Source organism: Centroberyx gerrardi, chromosome 8 (assembly GCF_048128805.1).
Source record: "Centroberyx gerrardi isolate f3 chromosome 8, fCenGer3.hap1.cur.20231027, whole genome shotgun sequence".
NCBI classification, from domain to species: Eukaryota; Metazoa; Chordata; class Actinopteri; order Beryciformes; family Berycidae; genus Centroberyx; species Centroberyx gerrardi.
In genome coordinates, this window is record NC_136004.1 from 12,436,529 (window position 1) to 12,453,563 (window position 17,035).

At 46.8% G+C, this 17,035-nt stretch overlaps 1 protein-coding gene across 1 annotated transcript in view; it reads right to left on the reverse strand.

The window, feature by feature from the left end:
• Window positions 1–17,035, reverse strand: part of LOC139930903 (tetratricopeptide repeat protein 28-like) — a 162,202-nt gene that overhangs the window by 46,098 nt on the left and 99,069 nt on the right. The window contains exons 4-5 of the mRNA XM_071924235.2: window positions 15,464–15,736; window positions 14,271–14,401 (exon numbers count right to left, since the gene is read on the reverse strand). Coding sequence (XP_071780336.1) covers window positions 14,271–14,401; window positions 15,464–15,736 — 404 coding nt within the window. The remainder of the gene's footprint in view (window positions 1–14,270; window positions 14,402–15,463; window positions 15,737–17,035) is intronic.

Consider the following 17,035-nt stretch of genomic DNA (forward strand, 5'->3'; position numbering starts at 1 on the left):
CCTTCAATTGGTTTGTTTTTAAGTGTGTTTCTCTATTGTGAAGTGAAAAGGCAAACTTCACAGAGTTACTGTGAAGCCAAAGTAAAGCGGTAGTAAAAGTTGCCAAAGCGGTAGCAAAAAGAATGAACTGCTATGAAAATAAGTGATGAGACCTATTGCTATTTACTAAAAAGATGGTCTATAGAATCTATCTCTCATCTTCTCCTTCCACACTTTATCCAGCATATCCAGGCCTAGGGAAACACTGTGTGTGGAACAGCACTGGGACCTCTGGTCTCATTTGGATTCACCTAGTCCCACCTCAATCGTCTCGGTAGCAGCCAGCGGGTAGACAGGGTGAATCTGAGGCTAATGTGCTCTTCTGCTTCCTGGTTAGGGTAATAGACTTGTGACTGGAACAGACTCAACCCTTCCCATGCTTTTGCCTTATATATGGGTGGTAAATAGAAGGTGGATATTCTGTCGAGTCAAGCCTACTAGCTTACTTAGGCCTCAACACAACAAATGGAGCGTAAGGTCTCTTATATCTCCTGAATGGTCAAATCTACAGTAATACCTAAATGTGACCTTGTGTAAGTAAACTTGATAAATCTGTGTGACTGTTTTTGTGACATCCATAATAGTCTTTCACCTCTATATGAGAGAAGGAAACACAATCAGCAAGGCCTACAGCTGTCCAGCACACAGCAGCCATCAGAAGAGCCTCTCGTCTCTCACCTGTGAGTTAAATAGCCAGCTCAATCATGCCTTATACTGACTCTAGTCATCATGCTCTGAAGTGTTGGATGAATAAATCCCCAATGACATGCAGTTGAGAGAGCGAAGGGACTCGGTTCTGCTTCCAGCCCAGCACACAAACCATTTAAATCCCCTTCTCCCTCTGTGCTTTTATTCCCCAAATGTAATTACAAGCCTGGCGAGGGTGTCTGCTGCGGCCTGCGCAGCCTGCAGAACACAGCATCAACACCAGCTCTCTGTGGGATCAGAAGACAGGGCCATCCCTCCAAACCACCTCCGCACCTCACTGCTTCTTAGGCTGTGGCTCCTCCAAGCTGCGCCAGGCTAACCCAATGCTTTCAGCGCCACTGGGTCCTTCGCTTTAGCACCAGGCAGACAGCACTGGTCCCACTGATAAAGGCCCGAAAGAGGATCTCTCTACTGGGCTGTATTATCACATCCACAAAGGCACACATTACGCACTCATGCACACACACAAACACACATGTGCACAACCACACATGTGCAAACACAACCTCCCCCTGCGATGGAAATTTAAGACCATGAGGATGGTAAGCTCCCTCAGTGCAGGATGATGGAAACCATTGCAGTGCAAATCCCAGGAACATTCCTTTCCATGTCCAGACACATGCAAGACACATCTCCCTCCTGGGGTGTGAGGGTGTATGTGTGTGTGTGTGTGTGTGTGTGTGTGTGTTTGTGTGTGTGTGTGTGAAGGAGAAAGGATCAAAAACAAAAATTGCCTAATTACTTTGCTTCAGGCCAAAATTTCCCAGGGCAGTACAACAGAGCTCCACTGATGTCTTTCATTTAGAGGTAATATGGACCACAGAGCACCAGGCTGACAGAAAGAGAAAGACAATGGCAGATGAAAGATCAAGGGGGGAGCCAGGTTGTGGGGTGGAGCAGGGTGGGGTGCAGATGAGGCAGGAAGGGACAACGGGGAAATAATCGCTGCTCTTAAGACGGTGTTTTCCTGGAGAAGCTGGGGCACCTGCGAGTGACGCCTCCAGCTGTGAGCACACGCCACAGGACTCTGATTGACAGGGAGGGTAAATAGTTGCTAGCAGGGGCCCTGATTGTATCTCTCGCCCCGGGGCAAAGTAGAAGCCTGAGAGGAAGGGTGATTGACTTTCGTTACAGCCCTTCAACCACAAATTAAGTTGGGCATCCCGGCCTGGCCACCTGAGGTCTAGAGACGCACCTTCACTTAGAGCTGCTTTCTGCTCCTAAAACCCCTGGTCTGCAGCTCCACCCCACCCTGCGCCCACACACACACATCTGTCTCTGCTCCCTCAACAAAAGCTTTCTGAGAGAAAAAAAAAAAGAAAAAACATACACATCCTAATGGAGAGAGAGACAGGGAGGGAAAAGGGGGCGGTCAGGGAATAAGGAAGGAGAGCAAGAAAGAGACAGAGAGCAGAGGGAAAGCAGAAAGAGGGAGGAGTGAGGAGAGGGGAATATGTTTACCAAACACTCTGCAGGGACTGTGTTGGAATTTAAAGGCCTGATTTTTCTGGAATGCCTGTTGTGTTCAGGTCACGCAATGTAAGCAGAGGGATTTGCCAGTGTAGGAGGAACACTTGGCTGTGCTAAACTCTCTGCAGCCCACTGAGGACAAGCTGAAGCAAGAAGGAAGAGCTCTGATTGGGGGAAACTCAGGCAGATTAGGGTTCTTCTCCACTTTGTATGCTGAGAGAGGGCTAAGTGTCTGCTGACTCAAAGCAGACACATAATCACCAATCTAACTCAACTTCCACCAGTCAAGAGCAAGAATGATAGGAAAAGCACCAGTGTAGCTGAAAGTAAAGTGGATGTATGTCTATCGATGAGAGTGTATGTATGTGTTAGATTGGCCTCTTAACACTGGAGTGATGGAGCAATCACAGGCCCACTCATGCGCTGCCATGAAGTGACGGGGTGCAGGCCTCATAGCCATAACATAAGCTTAACTGCTCACTAACAAAGATGAGAGGGCGATTTGAGAGGAACAAAAAAAAAGGAGCAAGGGAAAGGGCGGAAATGAGAAGAGAAGGGAACGGTGGGAAAGAAGGAGGAGGGGGCTAGGAATCCAGCTAAGCCAACACCAACAACTATTACATGACTCATCCCACATCTGCAGCCGCAACTGGCTCAGACCAAACCTGAGGTGGACTGGAACCAGAGCCTGGCCAGGGACCGCCGGCAGCACGGCCACTGGACACACTGCACAACCTGATGAAGACTACATAAGGCTGGACTCTTATCACACTCTGCCTCAGATCACACTACGTTACACTTATACCCGTGTAATTAGGCTTTAACAATATTCTCTTTCTATCTTGTTACTGTCCATAACAGGTTAGCTTGTGGACTACTACTACACTAAGACAGCCTGGTTTAATGACACACTGACCCAGACATATAATCCTGTTTGCGCAGTCTGCTGTGTTCAGACAGTGTCTGCCTGCAAGTACGTCAGTGTTATAACTACATATATGGTAGGCCATAAACAAGACGAGTACACACTGGAGACGGGCCAATACAATACTCATCATCTCTGGGAACTTGCGATTCCGGCACAGCCCGGATAACAGCCCATAAAATGATTTCTTCTCTTGTGCATCTCTTCAGAGCTGCAGGCGTACATGTGCAAACACTCTCACACACACACAAACTGCACACACATACAAAGACAACACAGAAAAGATCCCTTTTGTCTGCTCAACACTGATGAAAAGCTACCCACTGCGAACTTCAATCACATCCGAAAATGAGTCGGAGACGTGCTGTAACCCCGGCAGTGTCATTAAGCCTGTCAGTCAGTCCCCCGGAGCTCGGGGAGGAGCGAGCCGCCATCGGCTTCCTTCAATGTGCTCCGGAGCCCTGAACTAGACCCGGAGGTACCAAGAGCCCCTCCTGCGCTGGATCTATGTCTGACACTGGAATAATGAAGCCATATGATTATGGATTCTGCTTTGTATGTCCATAAACCCCCAAATGTCAACCGTTCAGACAAAGGGATCATGCATATTCTAATGGTGTTCGGGGTAGATGATAACGAACACTACCACATGAGAAATGTAGGCTGTTATCCCATCATACATGTTCGCACGCATGAACACACAGCGGCATGCTCTGTACGTGCGCTCTCACACACACACACACACACGCACATGCACACACAAAGAGCGAGATAAGCCTCAGCGTGCTGTCAGAGGCTGGTGTGTGATTGGCCTCTGTGGAGCCACTGCTTCTCTCATCATTAACTCTTCAGAGGATCACACTACCCTAATCACGCTAAGCCTCTCTGAAAGGCAATGAAGTCAAAAACGTGCCCGTGCACATATTCAGATGCCGAACTCATTACACACACACAAATGCAAACACATTTCATCGACACCACAAACACAACAAGTAAACACACAAGCAGCTACGCACAGTCCGTAGAAGCAGGTCTGATACCTCACACACATACTGTACAAACCAATCCATACATACCAACATAGCAATCACATTAGAATAACTTTGAATTTTAACAGGAACATTATAAAACTGGAGATTACCTCCACAGACACAAAACGACACTAGAAGAGTTTTCCATTCAGCGTGTGTTAATGTGTGCGTGTGTTTGTGTGGCACCAAAAGAGTCAACTCCCTCCAACCTGAAGTGGCCACAGCTTGCCACAAGCTAAAGCCAATGGCTGCAATTAGAACTGTTGACAGCACCAGCAATAGCCACTAGCTTCTCGAAATTGAGACTGGCCACAAGTCCCAGTCAGACGGGAATACCAGAGAAGAGCAGTCTATACCTCTGGGCCTTCCACTGAATATTTTACTATCACGGTTTTATGTTGTCCTTTTCTCCGTTTAAGACAGCACATTCAGGAGCATTTTCTGGGCTTGATGTGCAGCCAACAAACGATCGCCTCCATTGTTATTTAGAGACCATATTGTGTGCGTTGCAAGGTCAAGTATAGGCAAAACCCGTAGGCCTCCATCCCCTCCTAAGATGGAGTACTTTCATTTCATTCACTTGGGGCCTCGTATTTTCTCTCCATTTTATTGCTTTCTCTGAGCGCTTTCCACACAGACACATTCCACCTCCTCATACAGACACAGGGCTCCCATCCAAGAGAGAGCAGGGAAGGTTTGGATACTGTGCCACAGGGACAAGAATGCTGACACTGCTGTAACTAGGGACAAAAGCTAAAGACGAGAGGAGAGTGAGACAGAGGGAGGGAGAGAGTGCAAGTCTTTGCAGTTAGTGTATAGGGGTTGTTAGGAGGCTTGAGCCTAGCCAAACTGAGGAGCTATAATCCCCGTCTTTGGCGTGGTGTCAGGGAGTCTTGCAGAAGACCATTTCCTCACCCTGCAAAAATGCTGTCTCCCACATCCCAGTGTGTGCCGCAGCTATATATAATGCAAACATCAAACGCTTGTAGCTGCGCTGACCTCTCTCTCTGGGAGACCCCTTGTTCCCTCATAATACAGAAACCATTCCCCCTACACACACACATGCACACACACACACACACACACACACACGCAGACACACAGACTCTTTCCTAACCTCCACCACACCATCTGAATTTCACTATCTCTCTGAGGACAAGCTCATCTCTAGCTTACAGATGGGCGAGCGGTGAGCGCTAATCTTGTTCCCATCTTTGACTTCGCTCTTTAAGATCTGAGAAAGAGAACGAAGAGAAAGAGGAGGGCCGTTTCCCTAAAATGTATCTTGTTTCAGACAGAGGGGAATGGGGAGGGAGAACAGTATACATACTGCTCAATGAGAAAGAACAACTTAGCTCCTTTCTCTGTCACTGTGCTGTGTGTTTCTGATATACATATCTCATGTACTGGTCATTTGAAGCAGGATATGAACCAATGATTTTGCTTTTGCTTCGTTATGCACTCATTTGCTTGAATTTGTTTCAAATGAGTTATAGTAGCTATAATGTTATGCACAGATCTTCTTGTGGCTTTAGTTAAGATTTATCCTCTGTGGAGTGAGCCACAAATTGCTGTTTTTGTCCATTTCATTACCAACTACTTACTTATGAGTAATTTAATTTCTTTTTTCAAGTCTGGACATTTAAAAGCCTGACAATACAAATGCACTGTGAAAAAAACAGAATCCACACGTTGCATGAAGGCAGAATGAGGGAAAGCTAACACCATGGTCCCCAGCTGAGGTAACATGGTAACGCCCCGCATGGCTCGCTCCAATAGACAGAGGGACAGACAGGGGGAAGGATAGAGTTAAGAGTGAAGAGGAAAAGGCAAGACGGAAAAGAAGCTTTCATGTTTTTGTGGTCACTGTTCAGAAGAGGGAACACTGACAACTAAAACTAGTAAATGCTGCGACATAAAACAATGTTACAAACTGGTTTCTAAGCTAGAAATCACTTGTGTTCCCAGTTAAAATTCTGCTCCTACAAAAATAGAGCTTTTATTGTGTTTTGGTTTTTGGTTTTACTCCCTGAACCAGTTTCTTCTTTCCCCTGTCGGTCGGAGTTCCACGGATTCGTCACAGCACTGACCACTCCTGGTGGGGAGAGCCCTGGCCGCAGTCAGTATTTGGCTACGTGTATAAATCGATAACCATTTCCACATAGTCACAGTGACTAATCAGGGCCAGTAATTGCTCCAATGAGTGAAATCAGGGCTTGGCTAGAGCAGAGCCCGGAGGACATTGTCGGTCTACACCATTGGCTGTCCCCAACCTCTGACCTCAGCTCCTAATCACCCATTATCATGCAGCTTTTTCTGCATATTGACGTAAGGCAAAGGGTATCGGCTCAGAATGCCTATTAAATAGGCTGGGGAAAAAAAACAACAACAACAACAAAAAATTAGTTAAAAATGCTCAAGTCTGCTCCAGAGGACACAATCTGAATGCAAATGTACGCAAATCTTTTGATGCAAGCCAATGTGTTGGTTATGTTGAGGGCAGTTGTAGAGGGAGTTGCCTTGGCTTTGTAGCTCTCCCCTGTCACAACAATATCTTTTTACCACAGAGCTGCTGACATGATTCATGAGCCAGAGGACTTGATGTGGTCTTGGTGTGCCGGCCAGATGAAATCCCCTCAGTCCAGTAATATGGGTTTCTGTGTTGGGGTGTGCTTTACAAGTTACTGTATCTAAGGAGCCATTTCACACTGCTGGGCTAGAAATAGGTCTTACTGTAGCTAAATCAACCCAGTCCACGCCCCCCAACCCCTGTCTCTGTAGACTGTATTACACGGTGCACACATAATTCTACACACACGTTCAATAAACACATACACACACATTCTCTCGCTGTCTCTCTCTTTCCCTTTCTCTCTCCCCTTCCCTTCCTTCCCTGCATAACTCCCCTCTGTGACTCTACCTCTCTCCATCTGCCCCCCCTCTCCCAAGTACCTCTCTTTCCCTTGCTCCTTCTCCCTCTCCTTCATTAAAATGGACTTCCTAAAGCCTCCATTCGTCTTGCTGACAGCTCCGCTATCGATCGGGCTGGCGAAAGGGATGCAGTTCCAGAGCTTTAAATGGCTCTCTGGCCAGCCTGGATGAGGGCTGGGCTGGACGGAGGCCGGAGGGGAGGGGGAGGAGGGAGGGCCAGGCTGGAGAATCAAACCCACACCACTTACCTTTGGCCGGGAGGTCTGCCATGAGCCTGGACTATGTGATGCATTTTTGGTCACTGGTGAAAAGGCACCCAGAGTGCACCAGTACCAGTAGTACTCACCGACTAATGAGAATTCAGATGATGAGTGCAGATAATGAATTAATCACGGAGGTAGAGAGCCAACAGATTAGGCAGCCTCTCCGGACTGCTTCTACAGGCTGTCTTGAAAGTGTGTGTGTGTGTGTGTGTGTGGGGGGGGGGGGGTGTCTGAGAGAACTATAATGAGAACCCTCACAACATTGGGAAGAAATGGGGGTGGGAGAGTTTTTTTGGCTACACTGACGTGCAATTCATTTCAATCAAAGCCATGTGAACTAACTTTCCGCTGGCTGACGCCTTTAATCGGGCTCCATCCCTTATCGTCAGCCGTTATCAAGGGAAGATGAGTTGGCACTTTCCCTCTTCATCCCTCTCGCCGCATGACATCAAATCCCTCTGCCAAGATTAATGATCGGACGTTTGATTTTCCTAATGATTAAAATCTCCGTGGCGTACTCAGTGTCCTATGGTGCAGTGGAAACCCCAAGGAGTCAGTTGAATCCCCCTCCTCCCTCTGATGAACACTATCTCTGTGTCTGTTGCTTGTCATCTATAATCATAGAGCACACCACAACAGCGTATCGGGATGTGAGCGGGTCTCCTGTGACCATGTCACTGTTTATTTGTTCTGTAATCTGTCCCTCTGAATTGCCATTGATTGCAGCAGCAAGGGAGAAAAAGATAGACAAGGTGTAATATTCAAGACAAATTACTCAACTTCCCAACTGTGAGCAGTTCAATCTACATAAGGCCATGCAGCGTTTAGATTAAGGTGTTGTTGGAGTGGCATAAACAGCGGGGCTCATGATGCCTTTCTATTGACGCTTTGATCAGTAAATATAGCAGACTGTAGGAGTCCATACCGCAGTCTGCTTTGTAGAGCCAATTTAAACAGCCAGGCCCCTTATAGCATGGAATCCTTTAACATTGGATTGTGTTGGCACTTTCTAAAGGGCACTCTCCCACATAATATGGTGACATGGTCTGAGGCTCTGTAAAATGGAGAAAGAATAATAGAAAGAGGGATAGAGAGGAGAAAAATGAGATGAACAGAGGGAGAAAGGAGGGGTGGGGACATCGAAGAAGCATGAGGGAGGTGTGAGATGGAAGAGAAGAAAAGAAAGGAAGCGGAGGTGATGTGGAAGGGGGGGAGGAAAGGAGAAATGGAGCATGGGGCAGGCAGGAAGGAGAGAGGGAGGAGGCAGCAGAGAGGCAGAGAGCAGTAGTCGATATAACGGCACTCATTCATCTCTCTGACAGCCTTCCAAATGCTCCACTGGGGGAGACACAAAACTGCGTCACCTCGAATGCAGCAAATGTACAGCATATACAGGCATGTTTGCATACATACACACACACACACACAAAATACATTTTTATGAACCTTGCTTTTGCTGTGCATACACACACTTTAGCGGGCAAGTACTCCATGTTCTGGGTCAATGGTATGTTGTGGGACAGGGCAGATCAGTACATACTCCATTACACTACAACCTGTCCATGTACAGATCATAGTTACAGGCATCAGTTAGACATGCACACAGACGCATGTACATGCACATGCACATGCACATGCACATACACACACATCTGCTGATTTGATAAAGTGATGTGTATATGCTGCAACAATCAAATTAAGAGCAATAAATCTCCAGGCAGCCTGAATCTGACCAGTTCAAACCTACCTATAAGGTGGAAAATCATCTTAAGTCACACACACCTATGCATTTTATAATTATAATAATATAATAAACATTCTTTAGCAAAATGTCTTTTATATTTCTTTGCAAACACATTGAAGAATACTCACACACACGCACACACACACATTCAAATGACACATGAAATCAAAAAGACACATGATTTCCTCCATGTACAGTACATGACACACACAAATGACACTGGAACATAGACACACAGATGTGTGTGACCACTAACACACACACACACACACACACACACACACACACACATACACACACACACACACACACAAATCCTTGTTTCCCTGTACTGGTCATGGCCCATTGGCTGTTGCCTGCCGTCCATCTCTCATGATTCATGGCTAAGCGAGCTGCTGTAGAGCAGTTCTGAACCACTGGGCCGAGGACAGCCTGTGTGTCATTAAGGCACAGCGGGCTGGACATGCTGTTAGAGCTGCTGCACCATGGCTAGCCCTGTGCCTCAGTCTAGCACAACAGGAGGCGAGGAAGCAGCTACTTCTGTATGTGGTGCTATTGTTCATAGTGGTTTTACTAGAGAAGCACTATCAACAGCTGAGTGCACTGAGACAGTCAGTGACTAGCTTGCCCTACGAAGTGTGCACAGTGAGCAAGAGGAGTGTTGCCTCTCATTTAGTTTGACACCCCTCTCTCCTTCCCCCCTCCCTTTCGCCCACGAGGTGGGGCAGCATTTCAGCTAAATTAGCCCTTCTAATCATCCCCAAATCCCCCTTCTCAATCAGCAGAGCAGTGGTGAGTGCAAAGAAGAGACAAGGGTGCCAAGTCCTCCCCCATGCCATCCCCCATTAGCGAGGGCCCCATGAAAGGCGGCGGAGGCACACGTCCAGGCCCCTAATGACTCCTTAATGATCCCCTCCTCTGCTAGAGTGCTGACAAACACTGACAAACCCTGACCCTGACAACAGAAACACCCACACTTAGCCCTCATCCTCACCCCCTATTTAGAAGCTCATCTCTCAGCTCTCAGCCTCATTATACCAGCTAGGGTCCAGCAGGACCCGCACAGCCCCAAACTAGCAGCAAGATAAACACCCATGATGAAATGGTCCATGTCACTTTTAGAGTGAGGGGCAAAGTTTGAGCAAATTCCTTTTAGTAGATGGAGCGAGGGAGAGAGCATAGATAAACAAAGCCAGAGTTAAAGAAGAGAATGGTGGTGGGAGATAGACAGTGGACCCTATGGAAAAAAAACATTGTTTCAATCCATTTTACTTTTCCCTGATTGTGATTTCCATTTCAACTTGGGGTTGGGGGAGCCAGCAGCAGAAACTCTTTTTAACATCACACGAGACGTAATTACAGACTGCACCACTGCCAGCCCGCTTCAGTTTCTCCTAAATACTCACACCCCAAATTAGGGGTTACCTCTTTCTAGTTAAACCTACTATTTAAGACGAGAACGTCACAGACAAACAGAGGGGAAGGGAAAGGGAGTTTGGAGAGGGAAGACCTAGTTTAACGGCTTTGTTTCAGAATGACAGAGAAGGCCTTTGTTAACGATGGTTGCTGGCAGACCTTGGATAAAGCCAGGTGTGGAAACTGGGACAATAACAAAAGTTGGAAAAGACACACACGGCTAGAGAGAGTAGGGAGTGTGTTTATGTTCTATTTGCAGTATATATGACAGCTGAAAATCTGCTAAGGACATTTCCAAAAGGCAGCGAGTTAAAGAAAAACACCAACTTCACGCTAGCCTATGACCTCACTGGTTTGGACCGCAGCTCCCAGTTCCAGTCGCGGATGACAGAGCGCTCACTCTTCGAGCCTTTCCCCAGCTCGCCCCGCTCAGATAAACTACCTTTTTCCTACTATTTTTTTTCCCTGTTTTTTTTTAAGCTATCCGTCCTTATAGCCAAGTATCCTGGTGAGATTCATGATGTCTGATTACTGTCACAGAGTCCCGTGACCAGCTACAGGCAAGAGGCCAGTTGATCGACACTAGGCCTGCCTGTTGTGCTGTGCTGTAGAGAGCCAGGGCTTTTTCCAAGGTATTAGCAGATGAAAGAGAGGCCGTGCACTGCTCTTTTACTGATAAAAACAGGATCCAATTACTGTACTGCCTCTTGATTTATGGAGAACACTCCTACTGAGATCTCTGTCTTGTGTCTCTCTCGGCTCCTTCATCACACAGAGGCCACTCTGCACCGTGGGGGAGAGGGTAGTTGCTAAAGTGTTGTGGTAAGCCAGAGCTACGAGTTACACTGCTACTCTTATTATTATCAGTAGTATTAGTATCAATATTATACAAAAGAATATAGACATACTACATACCCTAATGTATATGATGGCTAATGAAATATACTGTATTGCCACCTTTAAGGAATTTTCAACACGTTGGCTCTGACTAGAGCTGGGTACTGTTTGGGTCACCCACCTACACACACACACACACACACACACACACACACATACACAAACACTGTAAACACCAGTCCATAGAGTTCATTCAAAAGTGTCTGTATCACTTTCCAAGCCTTTTACCCACATCATCAAAACCCATAGTACAACAGAATCAAAACCCACATCCCATGTCATGTCAAAGCCACATGGTCCATTAGGTCCATTTATTACATCAAACATTTCACTATCTATATTATTTCAATAAGGTCTCCAAGACAAAAAGGTTAATTAAAAGGAATAGTTCACCCAAATATAAAAATTTTGTCAATATTTACTCACCCTCATGTAAGTCAAAACACCGGCGAAGTTTGCCTTCTCCAAAATGCACAAGCGTGAACGCTTTCAAAAACTTTTGGACTCACAGTGCAATTGTTTGGCCTCAGAACACTTGGATTATGCTGCACGAAATGTTTGGAGTAATTTTATGGTAATTTGTCTGCCCTTTTTGGAACTCTAAAGAACCGATCCCCAGTGACTTCAGTTGTTTTGGAGAAGGCTGACATGGAGCTGTGCTAGCTAACTTGCTGTGTGTTGTGTGGACATACAAACTTCAGTGGTAAAAGGTTGAGTAAACCATGACAAAATTCTCATTTTTGGGTTAAGTATTCCTTTAATGTACTTTCAATTCACATATGGCATATATTGCTTTATCACTGGGGATCTGAGTGGGTCTAAGTCTCTCTCTTCTCCGTCACTACTCATGCTGAGGTAGTAGAGTGTCCACTGGAAATCCACTCAGGAACAACATCCTGTTCCCGGCCTCTAGGAAGTGACCTCAGCTTCAGAAAGGCCAGATAATAAGTCCACATCAGAAACAAAAACACCAGGCCAGCCGTAATGAGCTATCCACCAGGCTCCAGTGTGTTCTGAGGGAGGCCAGGTGGTGTGACACACATATGACTCTGATTAGGAGGCCTTCAGAGGAACGAGAGGGGGGGCAGTAGGGAGGGCCGTGCAGGGCCAACGGGGACGTCCTGTATGATGCAACCATTAGTGCTGTGCGATGACCTCCTAGTGGCCCTGGGACAAGATGCAACACCTCCACCACTCACGTGAGTGGTCCCTTTCTACTTGTGCTGAATGGGCGGGGGAGTGGGTGGGTGCGTGGGGATGTAGGGTGTAAAAAGCAACATGTAAGCAGTATCCAGCTATTGGCCTCTATTGTCTGTGTTGGTGGCTGAAAATGTTGTGCATCATGGCAAAGGGACACAGCGTGTTATGGCAGCTTGATGCTATTAGGAGGCTTTGAATATCATTAGGAGCAGAGTAGGTTCTCATACTAATCTGTATATGGGGTATGGTAGCGGGCGTGCGCACACACACACACACACACACACACAAACACACAAACATACACACACACAAACACTTAAATCAGCCATCTGGCTGGCCAATTACTGCTACAGCCAACTATGGGCAGGGTAGTCAGACCCCCAAACCAGACACCAAAGACCATGTATGTGTATGTATATGTCTCTCACCCCTCTCTCTCTAACCTCATTACAAGACAGAGGTGTTTGGCACCAGTGTCTGTGGTCTCATAATCATACTTCTGCTCTGCGCATATCCTCAAATTGTGGAAGGGAGAGATGTCAAGGGGGCCTCTGGCCTCATTTTTCACCCATTAGTTTTGGCTTTGTGCATTGTGCTGCATTCGACTGGACTGTTTAAATGTCTCCTGATATCAGGGAACACAAACAAGCAGAGCGGCCGGCCTGGCGGGGAGGATAAGGAACGAAGGGGAAACGGCGGCCATTCTTCTCCTTGTGTGACGGGAACTGTGTTGGAACAAGCACCTGTCACCCCCCACAATGACCACAGAGGTCAGGAAGACAGAGAGAAATTGGGAGAGAGAGAGAGAGAGAGAGAGAGAGAGAGGGAGAGAGAAAGAAAGAGAGAGAGAGATAGAGAGAGAGAGAGAGAGAGAGAGAGAGAGAGGGAGAGAGAGAAAGAGAGAGAGAGAGAGAGATAGAGAGAGAGAGGGAGAGAGAAAGTAAGTGAATGGGTGAGAGACAAAGAGAAGAAGTGGAGAAACAGAGACAGAGACAGAGTGAGAGAGAAAGAGGGCACAGAACAGAAGTAGACCAGTCTGTCTAACTCATTTTCCTCCCTCTCCCCCTCTCTCCCTCATGTTCTCCCTCTTTCCCTCCCACTCTCCCTTTCTCTCTCTGCCCCACATCCAAACAACTTAATCTGTGTAAATTACATTCCAAAACCAGCATATGTTACAAAGCCCCGGACTTACTGCAACATGAACCGGACAAATATCTGCATAATATCTGCATAAATGGTTTGCATTGATAATAAGGTTAGCCAGCTGCTACTTAGGCTATCCTATTGGATTTTCTTTCAACTCCCTCTGCCTCTCTCCTCCCCCATCACCTTCATTTGTTCTCCTAACCCACTTCACACCCATTTTTTTTTACTAGACAGAGAGCAGTAGCATCTCTGCGTCCTTCAGCCTCCTCCTTCAGATACCCTCTGAACAGCCGATACAAAGGAATGCTGGGCACAGCACAATCCCACACCTACAACCTGATAAGAGACTTGCAAAGAAACTTTATAACCTCAATACATTGTCCTCAGCAATGACAGTCAGCATGCTCCGTCCATTCCAGTTCTGCTATAACGGATTTCAAAACTGCCACGAGTTGTCCCCCAACCCGTGTGCAGAGCCGGGTCCTGTGTGTGTCTCTTACCTCCCTGTCCTTGAGTTTCATGGCCAGGACCAGCTGGTTGCGATGGTTGGTCAACGCTTCGCGATAGTTGCCCTTGGAGAAGAATGCCGAGCCCAGATTCCCATGAGCACGGCATTCCCCTGTTTGGTCACCTGGGGAGAAGGTACGAAAAGAGAGAAGAGAAGTGAAAAACAGATAACAAAGAACATTTACCGTAGACCCTACATGAATAGAAAACCACCGGAGCATGGTAAAGTAGTGGTTATTTTGAATCAAAGTCCTGTGCCACCGTTGAGCAGTGATGTGATGCACCGGCTCTTTGCCGCTGACATGCCACTACGCCCTTAAAAGGGAACGTGGCCGTTCTAAGTTCTCCACAGTAGAGCGGCTTCACTGACAGCAGGTAGTGTTGATCTCAAAGCACCAGGGGGTGAGAGGGGAAGGCCTTATTATTTCTGCCTGACGGAAAGGCCCCACAGACAGGGCCAGAGTAAAGCATAAGCCTCTGCGCTCCACCTGAGAACCACAGCTCCTTATCTCCAGCTGCTCTGCCCAGTCATGTGTCAAACTGTGTGGGGGCCAAGAGAGTGGAGCCAGTCTCTACTACCTTATTCTCTCTCTTTTACTTTTTATCTTGCTTTCTTTGCTTCTTCCTTTTCCCGTCTCCCTCTCTTTTCTCATTCGTTCTTTCTCTCCTCTTCCTATATAAACATCACGTAGTGTATACACACATAGCCACTAGGGTGGTGCGGTGGGACAAAAACATAGGTGAAAATTATCTTGCAGGTTTTTTGCCGATTTAAACTACCTTGATCTTTGGTAATTTCAAATGTAGCCTTGTGCAAGACACTCAAATGGGGAAGCACACACAGGGACATAAGTTATTAGATTTTATTTTAGAGCCAGCACAAAAGGTAGCCTAAACACAGCCGAAATTTCCCAGCCTTCTTCAGAGTGTGTTAGTTTTGTCCCATTTGAGTGTCTTGCGCTACTGCTTCCTACTGGGAATGCCCTGCCACCTTATACTTAAAAATGAAAGATGCCCCTTCCTTGCAAATTTAAAGAATAGATTGCAGTTGAAGTCTTCTGGGTACATCGAGGATCGATTGGTTCACAGGACGATGTACACTATCACCCAGCTCTACTAGCTCTACTATGTAACTTTAATGTATCTCTACCTCAGCATCCCCTCTTCCCCACCCCAGACCTCTTACCTAAGGTCTTGGCCACCTCCAGGTCCTGCTGCATGTAGCCGGTGCTCTTCTCGGTGTTGCCCAGGGACCAGTGGGCGCTGCTGAGGGCCGAGAAGACGGAGCCGCGTAGCTTGAGGCTGCATGTGCCGATTTTCAGGGCGGCTTCCAGCACCACAACAGAGGCTGTGTGGTGGCTGGCCGTCAGCAGCTCCTGGCCAATCACAGACACCACCACAAAGGGACTTTTGTCCAGCTTCATCTTTTGCAGCTGCTGATAGGTGGGCTCTAGAGACTCTGTACAAGAAGGACATAAGAGAAAGATTAGAAACAGACTACAAAATATATCAAAATATAAACCTGTGCTGAACTGGTGACTGACAAATAATGGGTATCTGAAGTCGATTGCAGTAAATGTGTTCCATGTTTACCAACATGATCCCTCACTGAAAACTCCTGTCTGAATTCAGATGCTACTTTTCTCCAGTAATGGCTGTGTTTTGTCTGGCTAGATAAGCATAGCCTGTAGCTTGGCTGAGTGATGGCTTTCACTGACAATTTGACAATAACTCCAACATATGAGCCATTTTCAGGTCCTTCTACTCCGACTGGGGTAATTAAGGCAATTTCCAACAGCGCTGTATAAAAATGGCAGAAGTTTAGACCATTGTGGGCAACTGTCTTGACAAACCGCACAGTGAAATTATATTTGTTTGCTCTTCTCGTCAGTCGATATGGCTGTTTGAGAGAGTAAAGAAGGCTGAGTGGGTTTTGAGATAGAGTTTAAAGAGTGATGGGGAAACTACTGCAGCTAATGCACAGGGGAGAGTAGCAGAGGAATGCAGAGCAGAGGAGACACACAAGGTGACCTTTGGGAAGGCTGAAAATGCACACAATGACATAAATCAATGGTGGGCCACACGGGATTTGGGATCCACAGCCCCTCCAGATTACACAGCCCTCTGGCAGACAGCGGCATCGAACAACAGGAAAGGGGGGGATGCGCACGCGTGTATTTGTGTGTGCCTGTTGGTGTATTTGTGCGCGTCAGTGTGTATTTGCATCCGTGCATGGGGGTGTATCGAGGGGGATGCTGAATTCTCATGGCCCCATATTTGCAAATATTTTGAGCAGAGTTGCTACTAATTAGGTCAAAGCGATTTACAGAAGACTCTGTGTGGTGTTACTGTGCCTGTACAAAGTAGCAATGTGTGGCTGCTGTATAGCATCCATTTCATAGTACTGGTAAGGCCCAAATTCTCATGGACCATGACATTCATTTGTTTAGACAAATATTTAGGCACAACAGCAAGAACAGAGTCACACTATCTGAACAGACTCAATAGTTCTTGGAAACCCGCACAGATGCTAATTCACCCAGACACACACACACACACACACACACACACACACACACAATATGAGATGCATCCCCACACAAGCACTCAAAAGCATAATTGATGATGCTCTTTCAAGAGCATCACTTCTGTTCCAGCACTTGGCAGAATGTCGTGCTTGCAGAGACAGTGCGTGCATATAATATCCATTCATAGCTTGTAATTGCCTTCAGAGCGACACCGAGAGCCGAGTCATAAA